The following is a 23,592-nucleotide window of genomic DNA, read 5'->3' as shown; positions in this document are numbered from 1 at the left end:
CCAGCCAGCTGTTCTGCAAGGGCAACCCAACTCCTGAGCTGGAGCTGATGGGAGGACAGGCCTGACATTGCTGGAATATCATCTCTTCCCCCAAACACGCCATTCCTGACAGGACACAGTCTGATTTCTTCTTGCTCTTACGGGCAATGCCTGCCTCTGAGTGGCCATAGAAACTCTGGCTTCTCGAGAGAAGGGACCACCTCTTTGGTGCCGTGTTGAAGGATGGCTGGATCCCTCCCTGCCACCCGCTGGCTCCTATTACTGTGTGTGGGATTCCTGGCAGTGGCCTCGTGTGTTGGCTCAGTGGGGTCAGAGAAACTTGGAAGGAGAAGAAGCCAAGAGAAGACATCCCAGTGGAATGAGTATCCCACAGGCCAGGGAAAAAGCAGCATGCTTCTGCCAGCCTCTAACGACCCGGTAAGCATTTATTCTACCAGCACCTAGTTGTAGGGAATTGAGCACAGATCTAAACTCAGAGCAACCAAAGCAGGAAAGTGGGTGATGCGCAGAGAGTCTAATTTCTGAGCTGAGTGAATGTGATTGCAAGTAAAATCTACTCAGGGATTTTGAGTTGTGTGATGACTTTTTACACACACATGTACACACAGTGAGTAACTGGGGTGAGGGGTAGGGATGGTTTTGTACTTTTTCACCTTTGGGTGACTATGCTTGTTTATTGTCAATGAGCAACTGACTTTTGCCATGAGAAAGACTCTAACATATTGAGGGGACCAAACCAAGCTCTGTGAAAGCAAGTCTACTGGCTCATAAAATGTTAGCAAGTGCCCCAAATCTTTTCCAGTTTTGTCATAAATATTTTGCAGAGCAAACATTTTCTCAGCTCTGTTGAAAACATACAATCACAGAGTTTGTCTTGCAGCTTATAGGTTACAGCTGATCAACTGTGTCACATAAAAACTGCAGTGGGATTGACCTGTGGTCCACCTGATCAGGAACCTGTCTCCAAGTACAGATACTCCAGAGGCAGGGGCAAGAATCCTCATAATGGACAATTATGGAGAGACAGTTTCTTCCTTTCCCCAAGCAGTTAGTAACAGCTTATATCCTAAACATTAGGTTTCAGAGCCCGTCTAAAATTTTGCATGTTATCTAATGTCACCGTTGATGTCATTCTGATTAACTGTACAACCATCTAATCCTTTGTTCAATTCAGCTAAGCTTTTGGCCTCACTAATACCTTGTGGCAATGAGTTCCATAGATCAACTGTGCATTATACAAAAAAAATCCTTTGATCTTTTTTTAAATTGGTAGCCTTTCACTCGCACTGACTGTCCCTTTATTCTTATGTTACAAGAAGGTAATTGTGAGTTCCTGATTGACCATATCTGCGCTACTTTAAAAACAAATCCAAATGCAGGGGTGATGTGCAAAGGTGACTGTGTAAGTAGGTTTGTGGGAGGTTAAGATAATATAATTTAACCTGAGGGGTGTAAATTATCCCAATCTAGACTCTAATCCACTACCACCAAATTTGCTGCAATAATTTGCTAACCCACATTCCCACATGAGTGCAGACAAGCTCCGAAGGATAAAACTGAATTGCTCTAAGAGGAGCCCTAAACTCCAGCCCTCACATAGTCTGTCCTTTTGGAGCAGTTGATGGACCAGGAGGCTCAGTCCTTACCCGCCCAGAAATCCCTTCCACTTATCTGCTCAAGCAGTTATTAAAGGTGCTATTGGCAGGGTTAAACTCTCTCCCAGATGAGAGTGCTGCTCAGGAGAATGAATTTCCTACCCCCGTTCCTCTGCTCTCAGACCAGGGGAAAGACAGAAGCTGTGTCCAATAGTTTGTGAATGGGTGGAAAACTTACGGCTAGTGATGCCAGCTGTTACTGTTTGACAGGGGTCTTCTTTTATATCCCACCCGACCCCCGGGGGCCTTCTTTGGCATCATTCCAACAATGCCCACTGCACTGGGCTAGGGAGATTCGTAAATGCCTTAAATTTGGTGAGCTGTATAGCTGGGGGAGCCCAGCTAGGGCAGCTTTGCAAATCAGTCAGCATAGAAACAAATTAGCTGCTTAAAAAATGTGTGGACCTTGGGGGCTCTGCCAGCAGGTCCTGCTCAGAGAGGCTGGGAGAGTCCAAAGTGCTGCACCAGCAATCTGGAAAGTGCCCTAGCTCACTGTGGATGTAAAGGCAGGCAAAAAGTGGGCCAGCTGTGAGGCTAGCCATACCAATGACTTGGGATCTTCAGGCTTTTCCAAATTAGCAGCAGCATTGCACAGAACACTAGTTTAAAATACTGGGAACACAATACACTGGACTCACTGCAGTGGTGTTTTATAGTGCTGCTCCAGGAGTGCATATTAAAAATTCAGCTTCCACGATCATTCAGGCCTGTTCTTACCCAAAATTAACTTGCAGCAAATCTCAGTGTGGACATGTTGGGTACGTAGGCTTGGAAGGATTAGGATTTTATTGGTAAATGTCAATAAATGTTGATTTTTGCCATACACGCACAAACCAACAAAAAAGTATTTCCATTGATGATCACTGAAATTTACAGATAGGCAAAGTAAGAAAAATGCTGCTTGAGGAATTATTTGAGTTTTGATTTAAGGATATTCACGTTGTATTGTTTGCCATGGGATGTTGACAATTTGAGTTTTAACAGTTATAAAGCGTTAACTTTTGGAATCGCAATGTCTGCTAGCATTAGCAGACACCCCTGCCACAATTTTCTGCAGACGTGGACATTTAAATTGATAAAACTCTAAACAAATGGTTAAAAATAAAATTGATATTATCCCTCAGAATTATAAACTGAGTTCTGCCCCGCCTAAGTATACACTTGGGCAATCAGCCTTTGTTACATCTTTTTTCTAGAGCTCTTCTGCTTCTCACTCACCAATTTGTAAGCACCTAGAGGGTTATAAGAAATAGCCAGGATGGATTTGTCAAGAACAAATCATGCCAAACCAACCTAATTTCCTTCTTTGACAGGTTTAGTGGATAGAGGGGAAGCTGTAGACATGATATGTCTTGATTTGTAGTAAGGCTTTTGAAACAGTGCCACATGGCATGAGCAAACTACAGAAATGCTGTCTAGATTAAATTACCATAAAATGGGTGAACAACTGGTTAAAAGATCACAATCAAAGAGTAGTTATCAACGGTTCACCGTCACACTGGGAGGGTGTATCTAGTGGGGTGCTGCAGGGCTCTGTCCTGAGTCTGGTACTAGTCAATATTTTAGTGGATGACTTGGATAATGGAGTGGAGAGTGTGCTTATAAAATGTATGGGAGACACTAAAATGGCACTTTGGAGGACAGGATTAGAACTGAACATGACCTTGACAAATTGGAGAATTGGTCTGAAATCAACAAGATGAAATTCATTAAAGACAAGTGCACAGTACCATACTTAGGAAGAAAAAAAAATCAAATGCACAACTACAAAATGGGTAATAATTGGCTAGGTGGTAGTACTGCAAAAAGGGTTAAACTGGATCACAAATTGAATATGAGTTGACCAGTTGGGGAAAATGCTAATATCAGGCTGAGATTATATAAGCATGAGTGTCATGTAAGACATTGGAGGTAACTGTCCCATTCTACATGGCACTGGTGAGGCCTCAGATGGAGTAGAGAGTCCAGTTCTGGGCACTACACTTTAGGAAAAATTAGGACAAACTGGACAAATTTAGACTAACCTGACCTATGAGGAAAAGTTTTAAAAAACTAGGCATGTTTAGTCATGAGAAAAAAAGACTGAGACAGTCTTGATAACAGTCTTTAAATATGTTAAGGGCTGTTATAAAGAGGACAGGGATCAGTTGTTCTCCATCTCCACTGAAGGCTATCTGAAAGTCCTGCCTGCATCTCCCACTGGTGTACCATTCCCTTGCTAATGAGCAGGTGGAGAGACATGGCAAGTACAGCAAATGGAAGATCTCTAGCTGCTCCTGCACTGCCCCGGTACCTTCCCACATCACCTTTGTGTGGTAGAGATAGGGGAGATGGAGCAACAGAAAAGTTCAAACACTGGCCCAAGGGCACATAAGAAGTGCCTGGCAGTGCTGAGATGGCACCTAATTCTTCAGACGCTTATGCTGTGGATTTTTGTACTCTCTGCTTGAAGCCTAATAAACTGTAAACTCCCTGGGGAAATAAAAACACATGCAACGTGAGAAGGGACTTGGAAGTGACAATGGACAGCAAGTTAGATGGCACCAATGTAGTCCGTGCAGTTGTATTGTACAATGGTGTATGGAGATGTCTCTGGTCTAGCTCCTCAGCTGGTGTAAACTGAACTAATACTGCCTGGAGACTGATGCTCTTGCTGTCCAGCACTGTGAAGGGCAGCAGCATGCTGGGTGACCAGAGCACAGCACTGCGACTCAGGAGATCTTGGATCTAATCCACAAAATGCTGGTGGCTCACGGTGTGATCCTGCACAAGTCACACAGCTTCTCTGTGCCTCAGTATTCCCATCTAATAAAAATGAAACCTCAGGCATGTTCTCTTCCCTTCAGCCATACAGCCCTCCAGACTCTATGGACCAAGTGTGAGTCGCTCATCCAACCATGCCCCTAGCTTATTAGGGGGAATCCCTCCTAGGGGATAGGAATCCCTCCTAGCCACAGTAAATATGCTGTGTCACTGGTGGAGCTGAGGTTTCTCTGTGACACCCATCACATCAGGCAGGAGGTGAACCACAGTAGCTGGTCTGCTGAAGCCTGGTCCTCTGGCACCTGCCAACACTGCTCAGTAATCCTCCAGAGGGGCTGCTGCTGAGGGCCTGATGTCCTCTCTCCCTTCCCCCAGCACTCATTGATTTCAGTGAGAGGTAGGCAGCTAGGCAAAAAACCTTGGAAGAGCAGGCCTTAGCCCACTGCCTCTGCCACAATCACAGCTGCTGTTGCAACAGCCAGGGAGAGACTAGGCCCAGAACTCAGACCTAGACATCTTGCATGGCTGATCTTTGCTACAATGAACAACGTGCTAGTGTTATACTAGGGGCTTTATAAACTTCATGGGCCAGACCCTGAGCTAGTGTAAGTTGACACTGACTTCAGTGGAGCTGGGCCACTTTACACCAAAGGAGGTTCTGGCCTTATTTGCCACATGCTTTATGGATAGGGTGACCAGATAGCAAGTGTGAAAAATTGGGACAGGGTGTCGGGGGTAATAGGTAATATAAGACAAAGGTCCAAATATTGGGACATCTGGTCACTCTAGTTATGGCTACAGTGCAGTCAGAGGCATGACTGCAGCATGTGCAGACATACCTGATCTAGCTCTGATCTAGTTAGTGTGAGTAACACAGAAGCTGCAGTAGCACAGACAGCAACATGGGTTAGCCATGTAAGGACATAGTGGGGAGTAGCTCAGTGGTTTGAGCATTGGCCTGCTAAACCCAGGGTTAACAAGTTCAATCCTTGAGGGGGCCACTTAGGGATCTGGGGCAAAAATCTGTCTGAGGATTGGTTCTGCTTTGAGCAGGGGGTTGGCCTAGATGACCTCCTGAGGTCTCTTCCAATCCTGATAGTCTATGATTCTATGACATACCTAGAGTCCCATGCTGAGACAACATCACTGCTATTGTTATTCACACTGGCTAGGATATGGCTACACAGGCTGCAGTCACACCTCTGACTGCAGTGCAGATAGACCCATACAAGAATTAGAATAATAGAATATCAGGGTTGGAAGAGACCTCAGGAGGTCATCTACTCCAATCCCCTGCTCAAAGCAGGACCAATCCACAACTACATTCCAGTCAGGGCTTCATCAAGCCTGACCTTAAAAACCTCCAAGGAAGGAGATTCCACCTAGGTAACCCATTTCAGTGCTTCACCACCCTCCCAGTGAAAAAGTTTTTCCTAATATCCAACCTAAACTTCCCCCACTGCAACTTGAGACCATTGCTTCTTGTTCTGTCATCTGCCACCACTGAGAACAGCATACCTCCATCCTCTTTGGAATCCCCTTTCAGGGAGTTGAAAGCAGCTATCAAATCCCTCCTCATCCTTCTCTTCTGCAGACTAAACAATCCCAGTTCCCTCAGTCTCTCCTCATAAGTCATGTGCTCCAGCCCCTAATCATTTTTGTTGCCCTCCACTGGATCTCTTTCCAATTTTTTCACATCCTTCTTGTAGTGTGGGGTCCAAAACTGGACACAGTACTCCAGATGAGGCCTCACCAATACAGAATAGAGGGGAATGATCACATCCCTCAATCTGCTGGCAATGCCCCTACTTATACAGCCCAAAATGCTGTTAGCCTTCTTGGCAACAAGGGCACCCTGTTGACTCATATCCAGCTTCTCGTCCACTGTAACCCCTAGGTCCTTCTCTGCAGAACTGCTGCCTAGCCATTCGGTCCCTAGTCTGTAGCAGTGCATGGGATTCTTCCATCCTAAGTGCAGGACTCTGCACTTGTCCTTGTTGAACCTCATCAGATTTCTTTTGGCCCTATCCTCTAATTTGTCTAGGTCCCTCTGTATCCTATCCCTACCCTCCAGCGTATCTACCACTCCTCCCAGTTTAGTGTCATTGCAAACTCGCTGAGGGTGTAATCCACGTGATCCTCCAGATCATTAATGAAGATATTGAACAAAACCAGCCCCAGGACCGACCCTTGGGCCACTCCGCTTGATATCGGCTGCCAACTAGACATGGAGCCATTGATCACTACCCGTTGAGCCCAATGATCTAGCCAGCTTTCGATCCACCTTATAGTCCATTCATCCAGCCCATACTTCTTTAACTTGCTGGCAAGAATACTGTGGGACACCGTATCAAAAGCTTTGCTAAAGTCAAGGAATAACACATCCACTGCTTTCCCCTCATCCACAGAGCCAGTTATGTCATTATAAAAGGCAATTAAGTTAGTCAGGCATGACTTGTCCTTGGTGAATCCATGCTGACTGTTCCTGATCACTTTCCTCTCCTCCAAGTGCTCCATGATTTTTCCAGGGACTGAGGTGAGGCTGACTGGCCTGTAGTTCACCAGATCCTCCTTCTTCCCTTTTTTAAAGATAGGCACTACATTAGCCTTTTTCCAGTCATCCGAGACCTCCCCCGATCGCCATGAGTTTTAAAAAATAATTGCCAATGGCTCTGCAATCACATCCGCCAACTCCTTTAGCACCCTCGGATGAAGTGCATCTGGCCCCATGGAATTGTGCTCGTCCAGCTTTAGCATCAACCACACCTTGATTAGTATTTACTTCTTGGATCAGTATTTTGATATTGATTTCAGCATCAGTCAATGAACATATGTGGTTACATTACAGACTGTCAATACCAGATGATCCAACAGGGAAGCCAGAGCATGGTATCAGTGAGTTAGGTGTGATGACACTTGCTAGGTGAAACAGGAACTGTGTCACAGATACAGCAGTAGTCTAGGGCAGCAGCTGACAAATTTAAATTGCAGGAAAGACTTAGCACTTCACCAAGACGCTGATTTGTGCTCTTGTGAAGTTTTAAGTGGACCTGTGTTAGCTGTAATTCACCAAACCTTTCCACTAACGCACCCTACCTCCCCCCACCCTGTGCAATGAACCAGCACACAGGTACCACCGGCCCATATGCCCACAACCCACCCCCACACTGGGCTAACATTCATGGTTGCAAAAAGCGCTGTGGGCTGTTTAATGACCTCCATTTACATCCCCTCCAAAATATGCACCCCAGAAACACTGCTGTTGCTGGCACTGGGTTAGTGTCCACCCAGAGAAAAGCATGCCCTCTACAGAGTTTCTTTGAGTCCAGAGTTTTTCAGAGGTCCCCCAGTGAGAAGGGCACAGCTCCCTGGCCAGCAGCTAAGGCAGTCTCAGTGGTAAGGAACTCATTAACACTCCGGCAAAGCACAGACTGGTTTCCAGCTGCTGAGTTCCTGTCCCTGCTGTGTAATAGAAGTAGTGATGAAGAGCAGCACCCACCTGTGTCTGAACCACCCAGCAGCCCACAGAGCTGATTACTGTCACTTTCTGTGTTCTTATTCTTTGATCGTCCAACAGGAACCCCTTCCTGAGCAGTCTCGCAGCATCGACCCCCGGGACGCCTGGATGCTCTTTATGAAACAGTCAAATAAAGGGGTGAACAGCAAGAAACGGGGCAAAGGCAAATCAAAAAAATTCAACGTATGTATTCACATCCCCGGTGTGTCTGCACAACCCACCCCAGGAAGCCCTGGCTCAGACTCATTGCGCCCCATCCCATACAGAGATCCCAGGCCTGCTGCACCGCCACCCCATGCAGAGATCTGAACTGTGCCTGCTGCGCCCATCCTACACAGACATCCCTGGCACTGACCTACTGCGCCCCTCCCCTGACAGAGCTCCTCAGCCTGGGCCCACTGCACCCCCTCCCCTCACATTGCTCCTCAGCCTGGGCCCACTGCACCCTCCCCATAGAGCTCCTCAGCCTGGGCCCCCTGCACCCTCCCCATACAGCTCCTCAGCCTGGGCCCCCTGCACCCTCCCCATACAGCTCCTCAGCCTGGGCCCCCTGCACCCTCCCCATACAGCTCCTCAGCCTGGGCCCACTGCACCCTCCCCATACAGCTCCTCAGCCTGGGCCCCCTGCACCCTCCCCATACAGCTCCTCAGCCTGGGCCCCCTGCACCCTCCCCATACAGCTCCTCAGCCTGGGCCCACTGCACCCTCCCCATACAGCTCCTCAGCCTGGGCCCCCTGCACCCTCCCCATACAGCTCCTCAGCCTGGGCCCCCTGCACCCTCCCCATAGAGCTCCTCAGCCTGGGCCCACTGCACCCCCCCCCATAGAGCTCCTCAGCCTGGGCCCACTGCGCCCTCCCCATAGAGCTCCTCAGCCTGGGCCCACTGTGCCCCTCCCCTCTCAGAGATGCTCAGCGTGGGCGCATTACACCCCACCCCACATGGAGAGCCCTGGCCCAAGCCTGCTGTGCCCCCAACCCAGAGAGCCTGGCCTGGGCCAATGGCATCCCTAGTGTAACAGCCCTGCTCCTTCTGAGCCCAGAACAGACCGAGGGGATGGGGCTGAAAACAGTGACCAAGCCAGCAGAGATGGCCAATCCTGCTTAGAGTCCAGCACAGAGTTCAGAACAGGCAGGTGCCCTTTTGGGCAATGGGAAGGGGAAGGGTGCCAGGATGTGGGTGACTAGAGGCTGGCACTGTGGGATGGAGCCATTCTTATTGGATCTACACTGTCTGGCTGTGCCCTAATTTGAACTGAGCAGCTCTGTGCTCTGTCTGGGGTTCCAGTTTGGCCTGCCAGGCCCACCAGGTCCCCCTGGCCCTCAAGGAGCCCTAGTGACACCAGAAGAATTGCTGAAGGACTTCCGGCTGCTGCTGAAAGGTACAGTATGAAAACCAGTGCATGGAGTGGGCTGAGTGCGTCTCCACAGGCACTTCAGGTGGGCTGGGGAGGTGGGTGCCCCATGCTGCAGGGAGCGTGACACTGAAGCGACAAGAGCTCATGTCCTACTGGGGGGCAAGGTCATCTCCCTCCCTCGGGGTTGAGGTTAAGGACGGAGCGTAAGGGCTAGTCTACACTGGCAATGCTAAAGTGCTGCCCTGGCAGCACTTTAATATGGCTTGTGTAGTCACGGCAGAGTGCTGGGAGACAGCTCTTCCAGCGCTCTAAAAAAACTCCACCTCCACAAGTGGTGTAGCTACCAGTGCTTGGAGAGCGACTCCCAGCACTGGTGCACTATCTACACTGGCAGCCTGGCTTTTCACATCCCTGAGTGAGAAAGTTGCAGCACTGCAAAGGGCCAGTGTAGACAAGCCCTTAGTGGTTGCTGTCTAGTGCATATAGGGAGTTGACCCCTTGGTGAGTGCAGGGGCAGTAAGTTGGCAAGCAGTGCTGCTTAGCCTGCCTGCCCAGACACAAGAGCCAACTAACCGGAGCAGGGCAGAAAGGGGGGGTATGTCTGGGGTGGTATCTTACGCCCTCTTACACGAGTGCTCAGCCAGACAAACTCCAGCCCCAGGAGAAGCTTTACACTTTCAGTGTATCGGTTATTTTGACATAATTTTCCAGCACAGAGTTTTACACTCACACATCAGGACATGACTAACTACAAACCTCAAATGTGCACTTTGTCTAATGTCACAAATAATAATTGCTAACCAGGGCCGGCTCCAGGCACCAGCATTCCAAGCTGGTGCTTGGGGCGGCATTCTGCAAGGGGCGGCAGTCCCTGTTGTTTTGCCCGCAAGCAGCGCGCCAAATTGCCGCCGCGGGCGGCGGGGGCAGTCTGTGCGCCGTTAGGGCAGCAGGCGCGTTTCTGCGGTGGCGGCAATTCGGCGGCAGCTTCTATGTTTAGCTGTCTGCAGCGGCTTCAGCTAAACATAGAAGCTGCTGCCAAATTGCTGCCGCGCAGAAATGCACCTGCCGCCCTAAGGGCAGACGGACTGCCCCCACCACCCGTGGCGGCAATTCAGCGCACTGCTTGGGGCAGCGAAAACTGTAGAGCCAGCCCTGTCGCTAACACACATCTTGGTGATGAGGTACTTATTTGTCTGTGTTTGTGTGTGTGTGTGTTGGGGGGTGTTAGGGAAGTGACTTTAGCCCCAATCCAACCTCCATTGCAGTCTTTGGAGAGTTTCCCACTTTCTGCAGTGGTAGGTGTGTACTTGTGTGGTGAGATTTGTGTGTGTCACAAACTCATTCCCTGTTTATCTCCAACACCTCAGAGGACTTCCCATTAGTTTTTTGGCTCAACACTTAAGAATCAAACTCAGCAACAATAATTGGGAACCCCAGAGAACTAATATCCCTTTCCTGGCTTCATGACTGCAATGAAAACCAATGGGAGCATTCTCCAACAAACCTCACTGCTGCCTAAAATGACCAGGACAGAACATTTGCCTGGATCAAACACATGAATGCAGGGGTGACTGGGATTCAGTCTCACATGATGGTGCCAGCTTGCTAGGCTTTGACTAGAATTCACATCAGTGTCCATCCTGCTTCCATTGACATCAAGGGGCATTTTACCATTGGCTCCAGTGGGAGCAGTCATTTGTGAAAACCCTTTGTACATCGGTGACTCCTAAAACTGGTTCTCTGGGGGGCGTTCTCTCAGAGGTGGTAAAGGAGCGGGAGAGAATGAGCCTGAAGGCCTGTGAAGGTTGCCAGGAAGGTGAGGAAGAGGAGGAGAGAGGAGAAGATGACATCTTGGCACTTGTTGCTGGTCCGTTGGCAAAGACTAAGCCACAGCATCGAGTGGAGGCAGCCTTCCACTGCCGAATACGGAGAAACATTTCCATTGAACGAAGATCCCTGCAAGAGCTTCAGATCTATTACATAGTGAGTGGGGGAGGGAGTTTGCCATGCTGGACTGGCAAAAATGCAGATTCAGCAACACTGACACATTTCCCAAATTTGTGTTGGTTTTGCCAAATTGTTTTGGTCAAAAAACAAACCGTCCAAAAATTGACATTTTTCTAAATGAAACGTTTCAAATTTTTGGCTCAAAACACCTTTTAGTTTCAAAATTTTCTTTAATTTTATTTTAAAAACCCAACCAAAATGTTTTTAAAAGGCTGGAATCAAAATGAAACATTTCAATTTTGCCTAAATGAAATATTTTGTTTGACGTGAAACAATTTTTTTTCTACTTTTTGATTTGCTGAAACATTTCATTTTTGGTTCAGCCTGAAATTGTATCTTTTTTTCCCCAATTTTTCAGAATTGCCAGTGAATTAAACAAAATCCATTATTCTCAGAGCTATAGTCCCAGCATCTGATCTCTCTGAGGAAGGTGAATATAACTTCAATCCAACCCCCATGGGAGTCTATGAGAAGATTCCCATTGACTTCAGTGAGCATTGGATCAGGTCCTAACCTCCCAAATGCACCTTGCCATTTGTGCCATACTATAGGTGTGTGTGTGCCAGGAGTAGGGGAAGGGGGGTTACTTCATTTGAGCCTCCTAGCCAATTGCAGACCAATTAAAATCCCTAGACAAACTTTTGTGTACCAATGGAGATAAGGCTGAGTACACATCAGTAACTTACGATACAAAAATATTACAGGGATGTTATTTTTAGCCCCAAAATAAGCATTACAGACCAGGAAATTCGGAGTTAAGGTTAAACATACATGAAATCTAGATACAGTAGAACCTCAGAGTTATGAACACCTCGGGAATGGAGGTTGTTCGTAACTCTGAACAAAACATTACAGTTCTTTCAAAAGTTTACAACTGAACATAGACTTAATACAGCTTTGAAACTTTCCCATGCAGAAGAAAAATACTGCTTTTAACCATCTTAATTTAATGAAACAAGCACAGAAACAGTTTCCTTACTTTGTCAAATCATTTTTTTAATCTTGTCAGATCTTTCCCTTTTTTTTGAAGTAGTTTGTATTTAATACAGTCCTATACTGTATTTGCTTTTATTTTGGTCTCTCCTGCTGCCTGATTGTGTATGTCTGGTTCCAAATGAGCTGTGTGGTTGACCAGTCAATTTGTAATTCTGATGTTCATAACTCTGATGTTCTACTGTTTATTAAGACCTGTAAGTGCAGTTAAGACACCCAGAACAACCTTAAAAACTCTGCTCTATAATGATGCCATATACTACACATACAGTTAAGAATCATGCATTTTTTCCCCACGATTTCTCCTCATAGTGTCACTACAACCCAGAATTACCTGTCCTGAAGAATTTACAACCTATACAGACAAGACTAAAGGAGTACTATTATCCCCATTTTCCAGATGAGGAAAAGAGGCAAAGAGAGATTATGCAGCTTGCCCACAGCCACATAAGAAGTCTGTGGCAGAACTAGGAACTGGACTCTGAGTAGGGTTGCCAACTTTCTAATTTCTGAAAACCGGACACTACAGAAGGAAAGCTGGAACCACCCCCCTCCACCTCTTCTCCTGAGGCCCCCACCCCCATCACTCACTACTCTCCTCCCTTCCCCTTCCTTGATCCCTTCCCCGCCCCCCTCCCCCCCACACACAGCTGGGCACTCTCTACTCCGGGGCTAGGATGGGAGCCTGCCTGCCCATGAGATGCAGGTAGGAGATGGCCCCAGCTGAGCAGGGGCTGGTGTGGGTTGATGACCCAGTGCCTACTCCCTTGGACCCCCCACCTGTGGTAACTGGACTTTTGTTGTCATCAGTACATGTGACTTGACACTGTACAGGTCCCCTTTCAACCAGACTTTCCGGTCAAAAACTGGACACCTGGCAACCCTAACTCTGAGCTTTCCAAAGTCCTTCACCAGCCATCCTCCCTTTTTAATCTACTGATCAAAATTTGCTTTCAGGTATTATTTGATGAATAATTCTGAGTAACAAACAGATTTGAAAACAATCATGGTCAAACGTCAGATAATCTGTGAACAACTAGAAAACAAGACAAATTTTCAAATACATTGTTAGGCCTGGTCTGTACCTTTTTATGGCATAACTATGGCAGTAACAGGTCTAGTGTAGATACAGTTATACTCTGTGTGCTGCAATCACCCTCCGCTTGCACTGCAAACACAGTGCATGTCTGTTTCCTGAGAGGACGCTGCTAGCTGAGCGGCGGCGCCCATCTCCTAATGCAATATGTAGAGTTGGAATGGTGTCTCGCAGTGTGCACAGTCTTGCCTTTCTCTTTGTTACTAGCCTCAGAAAGAGGGGGTGTTCCATCGAGGCCTGGGGCTGAACCTGACCAGCGGCCAATACACAGCACCGGTTGCAGGGTATTACACCTTCACCTCCACCTTGCACATCGGTAAGCTTTCCTGCTGCCTGGCACACGGAGCTGGCCTCCACAGCATGGCGATTCTGTTGAATCATAGAAGATTAGGGTTGGAAGAGACCTCAGGAGGTCATCAAGTCCAACCCCCTGTTCAAAGCAGGACCAACCCCCAACTAAATCATCCCAACCAGGGTATTGACAAGCTGGGCATTAAAAACCTCTAAGGATGGAGATTCCACCACTTCCCTAGGTAACCCATTCCAGTGCTTTCACCCTCCTAGTGAAACAGTGTTTCCTAATATCCAACCTAGACCATCCCTACTGCAACTTGAGACCATTACTCCTTGTTCTGTCTTCTGCCACCACTGAGAACAGCCTAGCTCCATCCACTTTGGAACCCCCCTTCAGGTAGTTGAAGGCTGCTATCAAATCCCCCCTCACTCTTCTCTTCTGAAGACTAAATAAGCCCAGTTCCTTCAGACTCTCCTCATAAGTCATGTGCCCCAGCCCCCTAATCATCTTTGTTGCCCTCCGCTGGACTCTCTCCAATTTGTCCACATCCTTTCTGTAGTGGGGGCCCCAAAACTGGACACAATACTCTAGATGTTTCCTCACCAAGGGAATAATCAGTTCTCTTGATCTGCTGGCAGCGCTTCTACTAATGCAGCCCAGTATGTCATTAGCCTTCTTGGCAACAAAGGCACACTGTTGACTCATATCCAGCTTCTCGTCCACTGTAATCCCCAGGTCCTTTTCTGCAGAACTGCCACTTATCCAGTCAGTCCCCAATGTCGAAGAAAAACTCAGTTCTCGCTTTCTGTTTGGGTGCAGCAAAATCAAATACTTTATTCTTTCTCTAGTAATTACAATAGAGGGAGAGAGTGTCCTAGGAAACAGGGTTGCCCCTTGTCCCGGACAGGTCTCTCTCAATTAGTAAACAATCACTACAAGCATTTATACCTTTGTTACAGACAATAGCTAGCAATCCTGGAGACAGTAAAAAGAAAACATTTGCATTTGTTTATACATAAGCTTCTTTGCTATCTTATTTGTCTCACTACTAGAAAAAAGCAAGACTGCATATTGCAAGGTTGTAATGACTTTTCACACAGTTCACTCTGTTCCACATTATCTTGCTTCTACAAATCTCACATCATTAGGGTCACAGCTAGCCTAACTCATGCTAACTTAACTAACATGCATTTAAGATCCCTTCAAATCCTTATTAATTATTTCCTGGCCTCCACACCAACCTGGGCTTCTTCCGTCCTAAGTGCAGGACTCTGCATTTGTCCTTATTGAACCTCATCAGATTTCTTTTGGCCCAATCCTCCAATTTGTCTAGATCACTCTGGACCCTATCCCTACCCTCCAGTGTATCTACCTCTCCCCCAGCTTAGTGTCATCTGTGAACTTGCTGAGGGTGCAATCCATCCCAACATCCAGATCATTAATGAAGATATTGAACAAAACCAGCCCCAGGAACGACCCTTGGGGCACTCCGCTTGGTACTGGCTGCCAGCTAGACATTGAGCCGTTGATCACTACTTGTTGAGCCTGATGATCTAGCCAGCTTTCTATCCACCTTATAGGCCATTCATCCAATCCATATTTCTTTAACTTGCTGGCAAGAATACTGTGGGACACCGTATCAAAAGCTTTGCTAAAGTCAAGGTGTATCATGTCTATTGCTTTCCCCATATCCACAGAGCCAATTATCTCATCATAGAAGGCAATCAGGTTGGTCAGGCATGACTTGCCCTGGGGAATCCATGTTTACTGTTCCTGATCACCTTCCTCTCCTCCAAGCTTCAAAATGGTTTCCTTGAGGACCTGCTCCATGATTTTCCCAGGGACTGAGGTGAGCCTGACCGGGCTATAGTTCCCTGGATTCTCCTTCTTCCCTTATTTAAAGATAGGCACTATATTTGCCTTTTTCCAATCATCCAGGACCTCGCCTGATCGCCACGAGTTTTCAAAGATAATGGCCAATGGCTCTGCTATCACATCCGCCAACTCCCTCAGCACCCTTGGATGCACTGCATCCAGCCCCATGGACTTGTGTATGTCCAGCTTTTCTAAATAGTCCTTAACCTGTCCTTTCACCACTGAGGGCTGCTCATCTCCTCCCCATACTGTGCTGCCCAGTGCAGCAGTCTGGGAGCTGACCTTGTCTGTGAAGACTTGAGGCAGAAAAAGCATTGAGTACGTCAGCTTTTTCCACATCTTCTGTCACTAGGTTGCCTCCCCCATTCAGTAAGGGTCCAACACTTTTCCTAACCTTCTTCTTGTTGCTAGCATACCTGTAGAAACCCATCTTGTTATTCTTCACATCCCTTGCTGCAACTCCAATTGTGCTTTGGCCTTCCTGATTACACCCCTGCATGCTCAAGCAATATTTTTATATTCCTCCATCATCATCCTCCAGGACTCTCTGGGACAGAAACCTTAGTGGCATAAATAAGTGTAGCTCCATTGAAGTTACTGTGCCAGATCCTCTGCTGGTATAAATCAGCATAGTTCCACTGGAGTCAACATACTGTGGGTATGACTTGATGTAGTTCCACTGACGATCATTTGGCTACACTAATTTACACCAGCTGAGGCCCAGACCCAGCTATTCAATCGGTGCATTCTGGCTGGCCAGCTGTGTGGGCATGTCTGGCTTCCCTGGGGGGCTGAGGCCTAAGGCCTTTACAGGGGGTTCTGTTCAGAAGGGGAGAACATCTCATCCCTGTCTCATTAGCTCTTCTGTGTTTATAGTTCATGGAGAACAACAGAAGAAAGGGCAACAGCGTGCAAGAGATCGCCTGCGGGTACTGATCTGCGTTCAGTCTCTGTGTCAACATAACATGTGAGTGTGCCTGGTAGAGACATGCCCTCCCTGCTAGCACAGCCAGACTTCTTTTAAATGTAAAAACTGTTTTTCTCTCTCTTATCCCAGAAGGTGAGTGCACAAAAAGGAGGGGCCCACAGTGCATAGGGCACACAGATCATGGCACCGCTGTGGCTGTTGGGAGCCGATGGAGGATTTCCTATGTAGGGGAATCCCAGGGTGGCCTGGAACCTCTGTAGCTGCTTCCACACCATCCCCTTTCTCATCTCTCAGAGTAGGGGATCTGGCTGGGAAAAAGAGAGCCTGTCTGGGGTATCCCAGCACCCTGGTGATTCCTAGCTGCCTGAATAGCTTCTGGGGCCATTGACAGCTGGGTTTAAACTAGAGCAGCCTTAAGGCTGATCTAACTTAGACTAGCAACTGGCTTGGCCCCCAGATCAGGTGACATAATATCACCTTTGTATGTCCTTTATGTGCTCCAGTCCTGAACTGCATTGAGCACTGCACTGGACTGGGGCCTGTAACTGGATCTAACAGTATCATCACAGCTACCACTTGTTAAAAAAATGTCAGTGGAACAGTTTTCCACCAAAAAAGTGCAGTTTCATCAAAATCCAAACGTTTCACTGGAACGTGTCAATTTCAATGACATGCTTGAAGTGAAAAAGTTGAAATGACTTCAGTTTTCTCGTTTTATTTTTATAGTATATCAAATGTTCATTTACATATATTCAATATTTTAATATCATATAAACATCAAAGCAAAGTGAATTGACGTTCTCAAAATGAAATGTTTCAATAGTTATGAATGGAATTTTTTTTTAAAATTTTCATTCCACAGGACATTTTGAAATTTTAGCATTTTGTTCTATTTCAGAATGAATGTATTAAAAAAAAAACAGAATTGCCTGTGGAATGGAAATGCCAATTTCAGCCAGCTCTAATCACAACCATGCTCTATGGGCCAAATTAATAGTGGCGCCTGTGGGATTGTCTACATGGGGACTCTTAGGAAGGTTAATCTGAATGAACTTTTAAAGTGGTTTCTCCTGTCAGTGCAGGTACTCCACCTTTCTGCGAGGCAGTAGCTATGTCAACAGGAGAATTCTCCCATTGACTTAGTGCTGTATACACCAGGAGTTAGGTTAATTTAACTGGACTGCTCAGGGAAATGTGAATTTTTTCACACCCCCAAACAACTTAGGGTATGTCTACACTGCCCATATCACAGCGCTGCATGGGCAGTGTAGTCACACTTTATCGCTGGGGGAGAGCTCTCACAGCAATAAAATAAAATAAAAAACAAACCCTCAAACGAGTGGTGGTAGCTTTATCACCAAGAGCTATGCTGTCTATACTGGTGCTTTTCAGCGCTAAAACTTTTGTTGCTCAGGGGTGTGTTTTTTCACACCCCTGAATGACAAAAGTTTTAGCGCTGAAAGTGGCAGTGTAGACATAGCCTTAGTTATACCAACCTAAGTTCCTAGTGTAGACCGGGCCTTAGATTCCCTCTCACTTACATGCATCTTACCAATGTGCAACTTAGACCACATCTGACTTTGGTCCCTGGATGCATAGTTTATAGCGGGCCCTATGTGTCTGGTAGTCAGCAAGAGAGTGATGGAGTTTTGTCACTATAGCTTTGTGACAAAGATCAAAAATATTTCCACACTGCACACACTCTGTGCTAGGTACTGCTCACAAAACAGTACCACAAACCAAGGGAAACAATAGTCCTGCAGAGTTGTGACATTTAGTTATTTGGAAATGTTGTCAACCCCTCCTGGCTAATGTCCGCTGATCACAGAGCTGATCCATGCATGGGACCAAATTAAATTCCATATGCTGGTCTCAGCTAGAACTCTGGGTTGTTATCCAGAAAAAGTGCAAAGCCCCAAATCTCTCGCCTCTGTATAAACAAATCTCACCTCCACAAGGTACACTGTAAAGAAGGCCAATTTTAGCAAGGATCATGCCAGAAGAGGCACGTGCATCTGTCATTACCATCTGAGGCATATACATACAGAACCCATGCATCGAGCTTGGCTAAGATTTTCAAAGCTCCCTAGGGGGTTTGACTGTCCAAAACCCATTAGGTTGGAAAAAACCTCATCCATTCTCTCGCTCTCTATAGCTCTCCATGTTATTACACATGTATCCCAAGTGACTTTGCCTGCATAACTTCTACTGAAATGGGATTTTAATTATATGTCACTTTGTTAGGTAGATAATAAAATACTTAGTGTTCTGGAGTGACACCCTCTCAGTTAGAAAGGTAGGTCAGGTGCTATGCCGCTTCCATCACTGGCCCCCTGCTGACACTGCCAGCATAAATGCTAACTTTAATGGCTGGCTTGTGCTGGCCACTAAGGAATCATAGAATCATAGAAGATTAGGGTTGGAAGAAACCTCAGAAGGTCATCTAGTTCAACCCCCTGCTCAAATCAGGACCAAGCCCACGAAATCATCCCAACTCATATGACTCATTTCATATGCGTGATCCCATTGCCATCAGATTGTAAGGGCTTCCAGTCACAACCAGGGTAGGCTAGATGGCCATACATGGGGTAAGTAAGGCATTTTCTCCCAGGTCAGATTAGTAGAGTTGGGGCTTTTTCACCTTCCCCTGCAGCGTGTGGCAGGTGACCATCCAGGATTATCTGGAGCTATCTCACAATCATTTCCCTGCCATTGCAGGGGCTGTGAGCACTGGTGCACCTTGGGCCCTCCTAGTCTATTCCTGTGGCACATCTCAAGTTTCCTGTGGGCTGTAATACTTTTTTCTAATGTCTGTTGTTGGATTGAGTGTGTGGATGATGGGGAGTGGAGGGGACCAGTAATATACAGGTCAGAGGGGGTGATCTACTGGTCCCTTACAGCCATAAACTCTATGACCCTCTGTGAGCCAGTCCTAGTAGGGAAAAGCACTAGGTGTGCTAGCTAGCCCCTTAGTTTGCATAATAAATTGATGGATGGGATGAACCCTCCAGAACATAGCTGGGATAAATATATCAACATGGGGGCGTGAGAAGGCCTACTGAGCCTCTGACCATGCTGCACCCACTCCGTGGCAAGAGGTTGTCAAGCACCAGGCCACCCCTGGGACCATTCTTGAGGACTATACTTGGTTTGGTTTTTTAAACAAAATTTAGAATTAAATGTAAATAATGATACAGAGGGTGATGAGCAGCTTTGCAGCGAGGGGACAAGTTTGCCAGGGCATTGTGCAGTCCTCCCCTTCTCTTTAACGTCTGGAACTGGGGATGGGGGAGGCAATCACACTCTATTACTGTAGATAACTGGCTAGTTGGTGAATTCTGGGTTGTACATGGATCACACAGGTCACCTCAGTGCTGACATTGCTGTTTCTTGTCCTCAGTTCTCTGGAGACGGTGGCTGGTTTAGACAGCAGTGAACTTTTCACCATCTCAGTCAGTGGAGTCCTGTACTTACAGGTAAACATGGGCAAATTAATGAGGCCAAGGGGTGTTCCTTATGGGCAGACCCACCTTGTGCAGTGTGCTATTGACATGAGAATGCAGCACAACTGGGCAGCTAACTTTTCACAACAATAACTCTACCCCCGGGGGCCAGGCAGCTTTGTACAGCCCACATTGAAGTCCATGCTATCTTCAGCATGCTAGCTAGCTCAAAGCAAACAGGAGTATACCTACCCCATCTGTAATCACACCTCTGATGGCGTTGCATGCCCTAATTGAGCACATCCATTCCCAAATGCAGCAGGAAGTCACTGTGGTTTACAAGCTCTTCAATGCAGGAGGCCATGTCCTTTTCTACAGAAAGCGCTCTGCATTGTGGGTGCTACTGGAACCAATCAATGAAGATGACAGGCACGTGCTTCTGTGCTGGCTTTCCTCTGCAGTTGGGCAGGAAGTTCATTCCTCAGTCTTCCTCTGCATCATTTTTCAAAACCAGCCTCAATAATACTGGCATGATCAGCCTTCTATCTCTCTGGGGGCTGAGACCCAGAACCTCAAAGGTATCTGATTTAAACAGGATTAAGCACCTAAAGATCTTTGAGGATGTAGACCTGAGTCCCACCAGTGATTTGCCACAGTACTGCAAGGTTTAGTCTTTAGGGTGTCCTTGCCTACAGTCAGTGGCTTACAGCCAGCCAACTACTCTGGTACTATATACCGTAGTCCTGATGCTCCCCGCCTGGCAGCTTGTGTGGTCATTACCACCTCTATAAAGTGCATATAAAATGCTATTATTTTGACTGGGTAAATGCCTGCATGAGGTGCAGGACAATGGGGAAGCCAGCTGCCTAAGGCACCTAAAGGGATAATGCACCATAGCACTGATAGACCAAGTCCCACCATTGGCAGACACCCATTACTAAAGGGTAGAGCTTTTGCACTGCACTATTTTAGTGTTTCCCAACAGAGAGTGATACAGATCAGTCACATTCAGATGTTTGGTGTCAGCCCAAAGGGTTTGGCTTTGAAAAGGAGAAGGGATAGTTTAGCAAAGCAGCAAAAGTAAGTTTCTACATTTCGGTGGGACTATTCATCTGTCTGACAGCAGGCTTCAGTGCATTGCTCAAGTGAGGCTGGAGAGTGTACAAAATACACAGGATATGCAAAACAGCAGAGTCCTCATTATAACCTTAACTTTGGCATTTCCCGCTTAGTAACATTCTGGTGGATAATTCGGAACCATCCTATTTTGGAGATTGGTTGAGTCCTGACCCAAACCAGCATGTGCTATTGGCTTGTAGCAGCCTGTACTGGCTGCAGCACTGTGCAGAACGGGCTTAGCATTCCACATGGCAGCCCTGCCCACTCAGCCATGGCATTCTCTAGGGCAGGGCCTACTTTGTCTGTGGTGGGGGAATTCTTCCCCCCCTTCCAGGCTTTTTACAGCGCCCTTGATGCAGCTAGTATGCTATATAGGGTATAAACACTGCACAGTAAGTCCAGGCTCTGACTCAGGCTTGAGCCCAAGCCCACACACAATCTGACCCAGGTTCTATGACCTTGCTAGAGAGTGGATCAGGCCAAGTCCCACTGTGTCTCGGGTCTAAGCCCTGTAATTTTGCACTATGGATACAGGTCATGCCCCAGACCCACCTCAGAAGGTCTGCATTGGCAGTATGACTGTTAGCATAGCTATGAGTCCAGCACTTCTAAACCCAGGTTTACAATGGTGTGGGAACACTCAAACATGAGCTTGGAAACACTGAGTCCACCAGTCTGGGTCCCACCACTCCGGAGTTAGTGGTGCAGCATGACCATAGCCAGAGGGGCTGGAACAAGGGACACAAACTGCCCCATGTTCTGCTTTAAGTGTAAAACATGACAACTTTAAGTAGTGCATCACAACCTACATAGCTAGTTATTGCTCTATAGATCTGCTGCATTTACATGACACACTCCTCTATGTGCTGATTATGGCAACCTGGGACTATTTTCACTGTCACTCTCATTTCTTCCTTTCAGGCTGGCCAGTATGCCTCAGTTTTTGTAGATAACGCCACTGGATCATCCCTCACTGTTCGAAGTGGCTCGGATTTCAGTGCTGTTCTTCTGGGGGTGTGAATGGTCTCAAACCATCTACCCTTACATGCTGTAAGCTGAATTGGTCTCTTCGCAAGAACCACCTTAATTCCCTCCCACCCAAGCACAGGGAGCAAAGCATAGTGAGGTCAGGAGCAGCAGTCTCTACAAATTCTACTTGTGCAGCCACCAGCCACCATACTTTGCACAAGATCTCAAGCATCCAAAGATGGAGAGCCGGAAAGAAAATTGGAAGCATGAAAAAAGGAGGACTCACTAAATCCATCCCCCTTTAATTTAATTTATGGCCAGATTTTGAAGCTTATTTTACACGGACAATTATAATATGGCTGACTTCTAAAACCAGACCAACTTTTATAAAGGAACCCCTCCCCCCATCAAGCACGAATGCTTAGGAAAAGGTGATTTGAAGAAGCCTTCACCCATAGACTAGCACTTTGGCAGTTTTTTGCTGTTCAGTTTTTCAGCAGCCAAAGCCAGATTATGTATATAGCTCTAGCTTTCTTATAGCTTATCAGCTAAGGTTTGCTATCAGCAGGCACTGGTACTTGGAAGTTAATTTTCAATGCAGAGCAGTGTCCTGATAAGGCAGCAGACTAGTTAGAACGTGAATTACTATCCAATGATTTTCCACTTTCTAAGCATGGTGTACTCACATCACCACCCCATTCTCTGCCCATGGCAGAGAGCCCAGTCAATGGGTGGTGGAGATACACACTGTTACGCCTGGTTTTGGTCCCGATAGCGCAGTCTAACTCCTATTAACCCAGTGGGACTACGTGCATAAATAAGGGCTGCAGGAATGGGCCCTAAATTAATAACAAAGGCAGGGAAAGAAAAAGATGCAGTCTCATTTCTTAGTACCATGTACTTAATTCTTGAGCTCCTGCCAGAACTTCAATGAGAGATACTAGAACTACACTCAGCTCCACCTTCATGATAGCAGGACAGGGGGCTCAACTCTCTCTGAATTTTATTTTTTCCCCCAACAACAAAGCTTTTCCAGTCCTGCTGGAGAAACTGCTTTCACAGCAAACTCTCCTTTCAGGAAACAAAGTTAACTTGGACTAGGGCATTTGCTGTTGGCAGCACTTTCACAAAATCTTTCAGGAAAAAGCTACATACGCTGTCCTTTACATAAAATATTAGCGCTCTCTACAAACCAGCTCATATAATTCACTGGTTAGAAAACAGTAAGTACCTCTCTACTGCAATAAAAGACCAGCAGCATGGCTGCAGCTGGCCCAGGTCAGCTGACAAGGCTCAGGCTGTGGGGCTTAAAATTGCAGTATAGACATTCAGATTCATGCTGAGACCCCACAATGAGGGAGGGTCTCTGAGCCCAGGCTCCAGCCTGAGCCTCAACATCTTTGCTGCAATTTTTAGCCCCACCGCCCAAGTTAAATGACCTGGGCTCTGAGTTTCAGTGCTGCGAGTTTTTCATTGCAGTGTAGCCATACCCTAACTGTTGTCTTGGAAAAGCTTTACAAGTATTTTGAAGCCCTGGTAACAAAGTAGGACATAAGCCTCAAGTTCAAAAATTTGG

The 23,592-nt window shown here is 46.8% G+C and overlaps 1 protein-coding gene across 1 annotated transcript; it reads left to right on the top strand.

The window, feature by feature from the left end:
* On the top strand, nt 1–22,414 carry ERFE (erythroferrone). The gene is made up of 8 exons (XM_039489567.1): nt 1–417; nt 7,996–8,118; nt 9,222–9,315; nt 11,051–11,274; nt 13,595–13,703; nt 16,434–16,524; nt 19,886–19,961; nt 21,969–22,414. The coding sequence occupies exons 1-8, from the start codon at nt 223–225 to the stop codon at nt 22,065–22,067; spliced, it is 1,011 nt and encodes a 336-aa protein (XP_039345501.1). The 5' UTR covers nt 1–222; the 3' UTR covers nt 22,068–22,414.
* Nucleotides 22,415–23,592: the final 1,178 nt, after the last annotated feature.

Source organism: Mauremys reevesii, linkage group 9 (assembly GCF_016161935.1).
Source record: "Mauremys reevesii isolate NIE-2019 linkage group 9, ASM1616193v1, whole genome shotgun sequence".
In the NCBI taxonomy this organism is placed as follows: domain Eukaryota; kingdom Metazoa; phylum Chordata; order Testudines; family Geoemydidae; genus Mauremys; species Mauremys reevesii.
Note: the sequence above shows the minus strand (reverse complement) of the source record. Positions and strands in the feature narration are given on the sequence as shown.

What these genes read in the sequence shown, in the direction of transcription:
- ERFE (XM_039489567.1), top strand. Translation starts at nt 223, where the DNA reads ATGGCTGGATCCCTCCCTGCCACCCGCTGGCTCCTATTACTGTGTGTG. An exon ending in TCTCTGTGTCAACATAACAT is followed by an intron (nt 16,525 to 19,885) that starts GTGAGTGTGCCT and finishes TCTTGTCCTCAG; the next exon opens with TTCTCTGGAGACGGTGGCTG. An exon ending in GTGGAGTCCTGTACTTACAG is followed by an intron (nt 19,962 to 21,968) that starts GTAAACATGGGC and finishes TCTTCCTTTCAG; the next exon opens with GCTGGCCAGTATGCCTCAGT.